This window comes from Periplaneta americana, chromosome 7 (assembly GCF_040183065.1).
Source record: "Periplaneta americana isolate PAMFEO1 chromosome 7, P.americana_PAMFEO1_priV1, whole genome shotgun sequence".
In the NCBI taxonomy this organism is placed as follows: Eukaryota; Metazoa; Arthropoda; class Insecta; order Blattodea; family Blattidae; genus Periplaneta; species Periplaneta americana.
The window spans coordinates 104,588,821-104,602,028 of NC_091123.1; the positions used below are offsets into that span (position 1 = coordinate 104,588,821).

Consider the following 13,208-nt stretch of genomic DNA (forward strand, 5'->3'; position numbering starts at 1 on the left):
AGACTGTATATTACTTTAATGTACCGAAGTACATATGATATTTCCATGCAGATATTCTGCGTCATCATACGATGAAAGAGTAATGGAACGGAGAAAAATTCTCTCTGGCGCAGGGATTTCAACCCGGGTTTTCAGCTCTACGTGCTGATACTTTATCCACTAAGCCACACTGGATACCACTCCGGCGTCGGGCAGAATTGTTCAGATTAAGTTCCAACTCTTGGGTTCCCTCTAGTGGCTGCCCTCTGCACTACGTCATAGATGTCTATGAACATAGGACCGAAGTCCACACATGTGCTGAGGTGCACTCGTTATGAGTGACTAGTTGGCCGGGATCCGACGGAATAAGCGCCGTCTTAAATCATGAAGTGATTTACGCATATCATATATATTATTTAAATGTACCGAAATACATATATTTATTTCCATGCAGATATTCTGCGTCATCATACGATGAAAGAGTAATGCAACAGAGAAATATTCTCTCTGGCACCGGGATTTGAACCCGGGTTTTCAGCTCTACGTGCTGATGCTTTATCCACTAAGCCACACCAGATACCACCCCGGCATCGGGCAGAATTGTCTCTGATTAAGTTCCAACTCTTGGGTTCCCTCTAGTGGCCGCCCTCTGCACTACGTCATAGATGTCTATGAACATAGGACCGAAGTCCACACATGTGCTGAGGTGCACTCGTTATGAGTGACTAGTTGGCTGGGATCCGACGGAATAAGCGCAGTTTTAAATCACGAAGTGATTTACGCATATCATATATATTATTTTAATGTACCGAAATACATATGATATTTCCATGCAGATATTCTGCGTCATCATACGATGAAAGAGTAATGGAATGGAGAAAAATTCTCTCCGGCACCGGAATTTGAACCCGGGTTTTCAGCTCTATGTGCTGATGCTTTATCCACTAAGCCACACCGGATACCACTCCAGCGTCGGGCAGAATTGTCTCTGATTAAGTTCTAACTCTTGGGTTCCCTCTAGTGGCCGCCCTCTGCACTACGTCATAGATGTCTATGAACATAGGACCGAAGTCCACACATGTGCTGAGGTGCACTAGTTATGAGTGACTAGTTGGCCGGGATCCGACGGAATAAGTGCCGTCTTAAATCACGAAGTGATTTACGCATATCATATATATTATTTTAATGTACCGAAGTACATATGATATTTCCATGCAGATATTCTGCGTCATCATATGATGAAAGAGTAATGGAATGGAGAAAAATTCTCTCCGGCGCCGGGATTTGAACCCGGGTTTTCAGCTCTATGTGCTGATGCTTTATCCACTAAGCCACACCGGATACCACCCCGGCGTCGGGCAGAATTGTCTCTGATTAAGTTCCAACTCTTGGGTTCCCTCTAGTGACCTCATCGTATGATGACGCAGAATATCTGCATGGAAATATCATATGTACTTCGGTACATTAAAATAATATATATGATATGCGTAAATCACTTCGTGATTTAAGACGGCGCTTATTCCATCGGATCCCGGCCAACTAGTCACTCATAATGAGTGCACCTCAGCACATGTGTGGACTTCGGTCCTATGTTCATAGACATCTATGACGTAGTGCAGAGGGTGGCCACTAGAGGGAACCCAAGAGTTGGAATTTAATCAGAGACAATTCTGCCCGACGCTGGGGTGGTATCCGGTGTGGCTTAGTGGATAAAGCATCAGCACGTAGAGCTGAAAACCCGGGTTCAAATACCGGCGCCGGAGAGAATTTTTCTCCGTTCCATTACTCTTTCATCTTAAGACAAGACTGGCTTTAGTTGTATTTTTTGACGAGAATGGATATGACAAGGACATATTTATGGATGTAATTTGGTTCTTGTGACTGGTTATCTATGCATAGAAACAGCGTGAATTAAGTGATTCGTGGGACTACATTAATAAAGTGCATTCAAAGGACCATGAATATTGTTGCAAATGGTAGTAGTATTACTTGAAAATTAGAAATGGTATTGACCTGAACAGTAATTTGTACCAGTAACAAAGCAACAAGTGATAACTGTGTTCTGAGGAAGGTAGTAGGGAGGGGGAAGAGACATGGGTGGAGCCCTATATGGAGGGAAGAAAGGATAGGGTCTTGTGCAGAGGAAGTGGAGTCAGTATGTTTGAACTCCGTATGAATATACAGGCAAGTAATAAAGGATAGTTATGTGAAAAGTATGTGTTGCTGCAACGCGAAACCTCTTATTTATTACAATATTATGTATGTGACTCAATTTATTTCAGTGTAGGTTTTCTGAAAAAAAATACCAAATTTTTTTCAAGGTGAAAGGTGACATGTATAAATAAATAATATTTTAAAAAGTAATGGGACTAATACAAAAATTGTTTCAATTTAACATTATATTACACATTACCTGGGGAAACTCTCCTGGAAGAGCTTGAGCCAGTAACCAGTAAAGGTAATGGGCAACACGTGGAGATGTGAGTGCTCTCTCCAATAAGAAATGGGCCAATGGTGAAACCTCCCAGGTTTCATGCTTTAAAGCTTGTACTAACTGTGGCAAATAGTCAACCAATTCATCACTTCCTAATGATCGCATCCAAGTCACAGCTACACGACGAACTTCAAGATCTGGAAAACTAGAACAAAAGATGAACACTATTAGTAAATACAACTTCTAATTGCAGTATTTATTAATGTGGTTCTAAATTTTCTTTCAAGCAAGAAACTCGTGATTACATTAAGTAGGCCTACTCTGTAGGTCTTAGAACCTCATAGCAAGAATTCAATGTAGCCCTACAGTAAAACTTCATTTATACCTTTTTATGGGGTCTGAAGAAAAGAACGTGTAAGAAAAACATATACCTGAAATGGCACTTAATTAAATCTGAAATAGAATTAATAATTGATAGAGCGATTATTTAAAATAAATAAATAAAAGTCCGTTACACATACACACGCTTCCTCTTTCTTCCACTCATTGGAATTCAAAAACTAATCACCTACCTTCTTGTCATAACAGTTTGAGTCTACTGTCAAAATATTGCTGAGTTTGCTGTCTAAAAGTCATGCTTTTACAGCAAGTCAAACTGTCACAAATCAATTTCTGATAGTCAGAATTGATTTGCTGATCAAGTGCAAATCAATCTCAAATCACAATTGATGCATATGCATTAAGATAGTTGAGCCACTGTTTTCTACATGTTTTTTTCATACCATTACCTAAATATCTTAAATACAGTGCATCTGGGCCATACGTCCGCGACTGCATGTCCAGTAGGAGGTCGCACTTCTGTCGGCAAGATGACATGACAATTGTATGCTGACGCAGATAGTCAAGACCATTTCCACTCATAGCAACACTAGGAGATCTATAAATAAAACAGTTGTTCTGTAACTTAGCCTCTGGCAGTATTCGTTTAGCTGAGATGGAGAGCAGATCATATTGTTATGGTAAACGTATATTAATTAAGGGAACATATTTACATATATATCACGTACATAAAGAAGAGAAAATCGTGTGCTTCAACAAGGCGAAAACTTCAGACATGAATTTCCTGTACCTTCTAAAAACAATATTAAGGTTATTTAATAGATTCAATGAAACAGATTCTGTAAATGACGGAAAAAGACGACAAAAACGCCGTGTTCTTACGCAGGGAAAACTGGATAAAATTGGTGCAGCATTACAACGTAGGTGAGGAAATTGACTTTTAATAACCCAGATGGAATCAGAAAAAGAGGGAGACAACCATTGAGATGGATGGATAATGTAGAATCAGACTTGTATGAGTTAGGAATTAGTGCTTGGAGAAAGAAAGCAAAAGATAGGGACCAGTGGAAGATTATGGTGAAGGCGGTCATGGCCTGAAGTGGGCTGTCGCACCTATGAAGAGAAGATTACAATGTAGCCCACACAAGTCTATGAGAAGTTTAGCACAGCAGACAGGGATTTCTAAAGCATCTGCGGGAATGGCAGCAAAATTATTGAAACTAAAACCATACAGAATTCCATCATATCTTGAATTATTACAGCCCCAAGATTACAATCACAGGCTTAATTTTTGAAATTGGATGTTAGAAAAAGTAAATAAAGAAGAACTTGAATGACAATTTCTTGAGAAGATGTGAAATATGTGTACTGTACAAGAAAATGGACACCAAATACTGCATCTTCTATGAGCAAGGTGAGTACCAAATGATATGTTATGTTGTTGTTTAGTCAACTGTCCGAAAACAGGTCTGAACCTCAGAAGTGATACCAAGAAGGAACCATTTATGAAGCAATTAGGCCAGGAGATAATGGGGTAGAGTGGCCAGTTTCTTTCCTCCTCCATTGCATACATTGCTGACTAGCTACTGTATATATTACATTAATGTTATGTATACCTAAGTTTTAACAAGTTAAGTTAAACAAGCACGCTTGCCATCTCAGCTTCAGAAGCGTGGCCTTCCACCAGACATGCAGTCAGTCAATCATGGACATATGGCCCAGATGCACTGTATATAATAAATTTTATTTTAGTACTGTTGTTTCTGAATAATTTTGTCATTATTCAAGGAAGTAATATAGGCGCGTGCGTGCACACGCACACACACACACACACACCTATTTATCATTTACTAAGATTTATTTAAAATCATCCGTCCTCAAGTGAGGTTGGCCACTGGGACCCGGAATTACAAGCATCAAAATACAAAGAAAAATTAAATGAGTAAAATAATCATTCACTTTACACTTAAAATAAAAATGTGTTAACATATAAATTATAGTGTAGAATTTGAAGAGAGGCCTTCAGAATGTCCATCACAATCTTCAAAATCTCATAAAAGGGAATTTTAAAAGATTTAAAGATATAACATGTAAATTTTGGTAAACATCCCCTCACTCCAAATAGTAAGCCTGTAACATCCCAGTTGTAAAGCGAAATGTCATATTTTTCACTGAAGTATGGAAGGCAAGGTACATATTTAGCTTGCTTGTTAATCATTTATCTGCACTGTTTGACTCGTGTCTCAATCAAAGCATATTGTAAGGTCTAAGACCATCACTTTCTGCGTTCTTCTATTGATGACAATTACATCCACACTCTTATGAGAATCATCTTCAGACACACAATGAGTCTCCTTATGTACTTCCCATCCTCTGTTTCTTAGCAAGTTGGCAATTACTGTACAGTGTCTGTTGTTATGCAGTAGCTCCCCCTTCTTACAGAACCCCAGTACGTGGCCAAGTGTTTCAGTCTCACTGCAGTAGGGATGGTGACAATGGGTAGTACTGAAGGTTCTGCCAGGGACAGATCTCACTGCGGTGACGTTGCAAGACATCTTGATGACATTGATGTATTCCGAGGACGAAAGACAGGTTTTAGAGGAGATCCAGGAGTTGGCCTTGTGGTATTCTTCATATGTACAAACACCTACCTCTACCTTCATGTGGGAGCTTACACCATGACTGGAATGATTGTTTTCTGAGAACTCCTCTAAGATGTTTTCTGGTAATTTGAGGAGTGACGCTGTTTGAAACAATCTTTAGCTGCATGAGAGATATTTTTTCTTCCTCTTTCAGACTTCTCATGTGATGTATATGTGCATCATTCACCTGTGCCAGTCGCCTACAGATGTTATAGTATTGCATACTGGCTTCCCATTCAACTCTCAGAATTCCAAGACCTCTTACGTTCTTCGATGTAAACAACATGGCATTTGTAGTGTCATCTGGGAGAGACGATATTTCCTTGATTATACTTCTGATAATTTTATCAATATTTAAAAAAAAAATTGTCAGTAAGTTGGCTGAGTGGAGGGCATCGCAAAGGATAAGCAAGACCTGACCATAATATATTCGTTAATTATTTTCATTTTTTGGTCTAGTTTTAACTATATGCATCGGACGAGATTATTGAGATTACGTGACAAATTAGCTATAATTTTCTTTTTACTTAACTTTATTTCGTCATTAAAGTCAACTATGTTGCAACTAAACTCATATCAAGTGGTTCTAATTTTTCTTTTACAGACAAAGTAGCTGAGATTGTTAATGATATTCCACAAACCAAGAATAATGTTGAAGATTGTTTGTGCCTGGCATTTGGTAATAATAACTGGACTCATTCTGAGTTCAGTCTTAGAATGACCACCGTTGAGAAAGTATACACTGTTATCCTTCAATTGCTAATGCCTTCAACGTCGCCAAGGGACATGAATACTTGTGAGGTATGAATCCTACTTCATTTTCCACCGTCACTAGAAAAAAAAAAAAGCAATTCTCAGGATATAAATATTTTAAACTCATCAATCATTAAATGAGCTGCATTACATATTTAAGAAATTTTAACTGATTTATTTAACTCTTGTATAGATGTTGGCACTTTCCCTGAGTGTCTCAAGTATGTTAAAGTTATACCAATGTATAAAAAGGATTAGATCAGATTATAATAACTACCGCTCAATAACTATTATACCTGTCATATCTAAGGTATTTGAAGTAATTATTAATAAACAATTATTATGTTTCTTTCAAAATAATAATTGTTTTCCCAATGTCAGTATGGTTTTAGAGCTCGAAAGGAAGTTGTGATGCTGTTGTGAATTTTGTTAAATTATGCATTGAAAGATGGTAAAATGGATGAATTAAGTCGATTCTATGACATGTCAAAAGCATTTAACAGTATTTCTCATGAAGCTCTGTGTTGCATGACTTTCGTTTATTCCAAGATTAGCCTATCTATTCCATAGTTAGCAGAATTCGAACAGAAATTGGCAATACTTTAGGTGGTGCTTTGTTTATAAACTATATTCACAATACCAGCTTTTTTTTTTTTTTGTATATTTCTGAACATATTATTACTATTTTATTTACAGAGTTTATTATAAAGAAATTAATATGAATCGAAAGGAATTAGAAATCAAAGATAAGATAGAAGATACATTCAACTAGTTGAGATAGTGGATGACCATAATAATTTGCTAGAAAAAAAACCGATGTCTTAAGTCATAACATCTATCAGAAGGCAAAAGCACGGGCGTCTGTAGCCAGGTTATTTAATGCTCAGACAAATACCGACAGGAATGTAGAATGTAATGCTGATATTATGTACAATATTGTCGTATTAATTTGTTTAAAATTTAATTTTAATTATTTTCAAGAATTAGCATTTCTTTAAAATGGTGATAATGTGAAATATTTTTACCTGTCTGTCATCTGTTCCAAATCATCATTGATTAATTCCAGTATGCTTAAAACAGTATCTATTTTTAGTCTACATCGTGCCAGAAATTCTTCATTGTCATACTCATTTCATACACCAGGTCTATTATGCCATATTTTCTTTTGTTTCCACATTCTCAAAAATATATTATAGTAATTCACAATCAGTATCAGAGATTCATGTCTAATGCTGCTGCCATTATAAAATTTATTCTCTAGATAACATTTTAACAGTGACTGAAAGCATGGAATAGCTTATTTGGAAGATATCCTCTGGATAGTGCACTATTCTGAGTTCGTACAACACATTTCTCGCATAACCATAGAGTTAATTTTATCAGGACTTTATTTTATGTTTGTAAAACTGGGCCTTAGCAAATTAGCTTTGAAATATTTTAAGTATTATTTAAACAATAGTCAATAGACAACATATTTTAATAACAGTTTTTCTCAATACACAACTACTGGGTGTTCAGTTCAAAGTGTATCATGGCTCGCTGTATGCCGTCATGTGGCTAGCCGATGAGCCTAGAGAATTCAATCTTCCTACATTTCTGCAGAGGTGTATTACCTATGTGCCAGAAAAGTTGCCTAGAAAGTACGGCATTCATCCTGAAGAGTACTTACCGATACGTACGGTAACACCGGTAGTGGCAGGAATGTGAACTGTTTCGAAACATGTACTGAGGTGAGTTTTTTTCTTACTGTCGAGATATGGGGAGAGGGTTAAGACGATTACTTACGTATTTGTTGACATTAATTTCGATAGTCAACATGGACACAGAGCATTTGATTTGTGTTGTGGAATGTTGTGATATGCAACCAATGATAAGAAATACCCTGCGTACGACTTGGCCGCACAAAACAAAGTTCGAAAGAGGTTATGGTAACACACAGACTGTACAGACCGCCATCTGTTGCTACGATGTTCAAGTTATACCGTACACGTTCTCAAGTTCAGATTGAACATCTTGATTAATAGGCAATTTCTCTGACATAAAAGCTGAAACTCACTTCAAATTGCTGACTCATCAACAGTGACATCATGACACACTTTGAAATGAACATCCAGTACTAATATTGGTGTACCTCAGGGCTCTATTTACGGGGCGATTTTATTCATAATTTATATAAATGACTTACCTTATATAATTAATGGCAAATACATAAAATCATATTAATATGCGGAAGTTCTTGCTATAACAATTACTGGATATGATAGTTCAAAAATTATTAATGATCTTGATGCCATCAACCGAAAAAATATGAGATTGGTGTTCAGCTAATTCTCTTTGTTTAAATAAAATGAAGACTCATACCGGTAACTTAAGAATTTCATTTAAATAATAGAATCAATTGTAAAGAATTCGTCGAATTCTCCATTTAGGACTATCTACACTTAAATGGAACTGTCATATCGACATACTATGTAAGAAACTTAACAAAGGCATTATTATGTTATGGAAATTAAAAACAAATGTCAGTGTTGAAGTGTTAAAATCCGTATACTATGTTTATATATACACACATAGTCATCTAACATATGGAATAATAATTTGCGGTAATGATCCTAAAATAATAAAGTTATTAAAATTGCAAAGGAGGGAAGTAAGAATAATTTGCAACGTTGATAATCATACACATTGTAAACCTTTATTCAGGAAACTTGAAATTTTAACTTATCATCTTTATATATTTTAAAGTTTTAATAATGTACAAACAAATATTAATGATTTCATTACAAATAAATCAGTGCATAGACCCAACTATTGAACTAGGCATAAAAATGATTTAAGTGAAGGACAGTGTATTTACACTACAACTAATAACAGCTTTGTAGAAATTTGTAAAAAAAAATTGTGATTATTTCTTTGTATATAATTTTATATGCTATTTCTTTGTATGCAACTTATTTATAAATCTGTTTTTAACACTAGTATTTATGTTTTTATTTTACTATGACCTTTTTCTATACTGCATTGTACAGTCTCTGGAATGAAATAAATAATAATAATAATAATAATAATAATAATAATAATAATAATAATAATAATAATAGGTATAAGTTTCACTTAAAAAAATACATTAGCAAGTAAAACAATATATTAAAGGATGCTAATATAAATAATAATAATAATAAATTTTGAATCTTGAATAATAATAATAATAATAATAATAATAATAATAATAATATCACATATTTTTTTTCTCAATGTGGTAGTTACTATATTTAGTAAGGTTTCAAAAAAGTTGAAAATGATAAGAGATTGAAATAGGCCTACCCTTTGAAACATTAGAAGGGTAATGAAGCTATTAACCTGTAAGGGAGTAGCGTTATATTTTTATATATAGAGAATATAATATGTAATAAGATAATTTTGACTGCAGAAAGTTAAAAGAGGGTCAGCGACTTTAAAATTCCTTTCAATATAAAATAAAAACTCATAATATTATGAATGAGTTTAGAGGTTTCAAAGCTTTCAAACGAAGTTAAACTTCCATTTTATTTACATATAATGCCATCAGCGCAGTAAGAACTATGTGAAAGACAAAGATAGCAATACTTTGCTAGTTTGGGTTGCATACTTTTCTGTTAGCCTCACCCACTAGCACTTGGAAGCTGTTCCAATTGTGAAGTACAGAGTTCAATGCCCAAAGCACGTTGAAAGTTTTTAAGCTATTAAAAAGAACCAATCACAATGAATTTTGCATTTGAAAAAGAACCAATCGTAATAAATTATCTCTTTTTTTAAACAAATTTAAAGATCCAACATTACGATTATATATTACCACGGGTAGCAAATGAAAATGTAATGCGTTCATTACGAGGAAATGTTTTTACCACAGCATAGGTATTCATAAAGTAAGGAAACCGTGTGTTAAGAGGGCTATGACAACATGTTAGTGCAATTGGTGGCGAATAACTATAACTACATGCTCACCATATCTATTAATGTGGAAAAATAAATAAACATATAACAAAACATGTAATATTAAACAAAAAGATGCACATAATAATAATAATAATAATAATAATAATAATAATAATAATAATAATAATAATAATAATAATAATAATAATATAATAATAAAATAATAATAATAATAATAATAATAATAATAATAATAATAATAATAATAGTTTTATTTTCCCTGGCAGAGTTAAGACTATCAGGCCTTCTCTTCCACTCAACCAGGATCAACTCACATACAGAAAAATACATACCGGTATACAAATATTAACTTGCATGTCTGACATTTAAACGTGAATAAATTTAAACAAAGGAACAATATGGACGCACAGAATTTTACTTGAGAACCGGAACCAATTTCAAATGCCACTTAACCTGAAATTAAATGTAGGCCCTACTGTTACAAGTTTAATGACTCGAAAATGATACATCCATAGAAAAGAAATATCATTATTATACAATAAATTCAAACCAATAATTACTTACTTACAAATGGCTTTTAAGGAACCCAGAGGTTCATTGCCACCCTCACCATAAGCCCATCATCGGTCCCTATCCTGAGCAAGATCAATCCAGTCCTTACCATTATAGCCCACCTCCCTCAAATCCATTTTAATATTATCCCCCCCATCTACGTCTCAGCCTCCCCAAAGGTCTTTTTCCCTCTGGCCTCCCAACTAACACTCTATATGCATTTCTGGATTCGCCCATTCGTGCTACATGCCCTGCCCATCTCAAAAGTCTGGATTTAATGTTCCTAATTATGTCAGGTGAAGAATACAATGCGTGCAGTTCTCCGTTGTTGAACTTTCTCCATACTCCTGTAACTTCATCCCTCTTAACCCCAAATATTTTCCTAAGAACCTTGTTCTCAAAGACCCTTAATCTCTGTTTCTCTCTCAAAGTGAGAGTCCAACCATACATAACAACCGGTAATATAACTACTTTATAAATTCTAACTTTCAGATTTTTTGACAGCAGATTAGATGACGAAAGCTTCTCAACTGAATAATAACACGCATTTCTCATATTTATTCTGTGTTTACTTTCCTCCTGAGTGTTATTTATATTTGTTACTGTTGCTCCAAGATATTTGAATTTTTCCACCTCTTCAAAGAATAAATCTCCAATTTTTATATTTTCATTTCGTACAATATTCTGGTCACGAGACATAATCATACACTTCGTCTTTTTGGGGTTTACTTCCAAACCTATCGCTTTACTTGCTTCAAGTAAAATTTCCGTGTTTTCCCTAACATATTCACGTCATCTGCATAGACAAGAAGGTGATGTAACCTGTTCAATTCTAAACCCTCTCTGTTATCCTGAACTTTCCTAATGGCATATTCTAGAGCGAAGTTAAAAAGTAAAGGTGATAGTGCATCTTCTTGCTTTAGCTTCAAACAGAAGCTGGGCTATACAGACTCTGCTGTAAGTTTCACTAAGACATATTTAAATTAATCGAACTAGTTTCTTGGGAATATCAAATTCAAGAAGAATATTATATAAAATTCTCTCTTAACCGAGTCATGTGTTTTTTTGAAATCTATGAATAACTGATGTACTTACTGTACCCTTATACTCCCATTTTTTTCTCCAATATCAGTTGAATACAAAAAATCTGATCAATAGTCGATCTATTACGGCTAAAACCACACTGATGATCCCCAATAATATCAACTACATATGGAGTTAATCTTCTCAAAAGAATATTGGACAAAATTTTGTAGGGCATCAACAGAAGTGATACTCCTCGAAAGTTACTACAGTTAATCTTGCCCCCCTTCTTAAGAATAGGTACCAGTACGATTATGGACTCCTTCAAATCAACAATTATCAACAAAAAATAAGTAAATACCCACACCGTGATATTACCGATAATATTGACAAAAGCTGTAATTCACACTTTGTCACAACACCTGAGAGCTTTGGAACCTTAGACAAACAAAAGTTTAGAATTTTTAAGAACTCATAAAAGCCTTATATTCAATGCTCTAATTGGAAAATGTAAATAAAATACAGAATGCAGTGATAGGAAGGACCTTGTTAAGCAGAAAAAATTGGAATATACAAGACGTCCAAGAATACCATTAGTACACAGTTTAGTTCTTTTTATACAAGCTTTAATATTTCAATGTCATATCGCATGTGAAGTATCTTTCAGTACAGTATATCAGTACCCCGTTGAGTATTGCTGATATTCTGTTTCTATTGTCATGTGTTATAGATTGCTTGTGTTCATGTACCTAACTGATTTGGATTTTGTTTCATTATGTATGATACTGGTGATTAAGGCAGTGATAAATCATTGTATGTAAGTTTCCAATCCAATATTTGGCATAGCGACTGAGGGAAACCATGAGAAAAAACCTAGTCAGATTGGTCAGCTATGGAGTTCGAACCCAGGATCTTCTGAATGCGAGTCTCAAACGTTACCATCTGAGCCATGTTGCTCGCTTATATGCTTACTTACTTACAAATGGCTTTTAAGGAACCCGCAGGCTCATTGCTGCCCTCAGATAAGCCCACCATCGGGCCCTAACCTGTGCAAGATTAATCCATTCCATACCATCATAACCCACCTCCCTCAAATCCATTTTAATATTATCCTCCCATCTATGTCTTGGCCTTCCCAAAAGTCTTTTTGCCTCCGGCCTCCCAACTAACACTATATGAATTTCTGGATTCACCCATACGTGCTACATGCCCTGCCCATGTCAAACATCTGGATTTAATGTTCCTAATTATGTCAGGTGAAGAATACAATGCCTGCAGTTCTGTGTTGTGTAACTTTCTCCATTCTCCTGTAACTTCATCCCTCTTAGCCCCAAATATGTCCTAGGAACCTTATTCTCAAACACTCTAAACTTCTGTTCTCTCTCAAAGTGAGAGTCTTATTGTAAGGATTCGTAACAAGCTGTTTTTTTACGGTGAAGGGTTGTTAGTAGCCCTTCGCCCAACCCCCTAGCTGGAGTACTACCCCTTGCTCCCCTTTAATTAATAAGTTCTTATTGAAATTCATAAACTGGCCGTTCTGGAAGTGTTCC

General features: G+C 35.2%; 1 protein-coding gene and 1 non-coding gene across 13 annotated transcripts in view; both read right to left on the reverse strand.

Annotated features, from left to right (window-relative positions):
* Pi3K68D (phosphatidylinositol-4-phosphate 3-kinase catalytic subunit Pi3K68D) overlaps nt 1–13,208 on the reverse strand; it is a 987,208-nt gene that overhangs the window by 366,158 nt on the left and 607,842 nt on the right. For all 12 annotated transcript variants that reach the window (XR_011333110.1, XM_069831124.1, XM_069831122.1 and 9 more), the window contains one exon: nt 2,393–2,618. Coding sequence is in view for 11 of the 12 variants with exons in the window: in XM_069831124.1 (XP_069687225.1) it covers nt 2,393–2,618 (226 nt within the window). In the remaining variant the exon portion in view is untranslated. The remainder of the gene's footprint in view (nt 1–2,392; nt 2,619–13,208) is intronic.
* TRNAY-AUA (transfer RNA tyrosine (anticodon AUA)) lies at nt 1,249–1,320 on the reverse strand. The gene has a single exon. It is a non-coding gene; the product is annotated as a tRNA-Tyr (tRNA).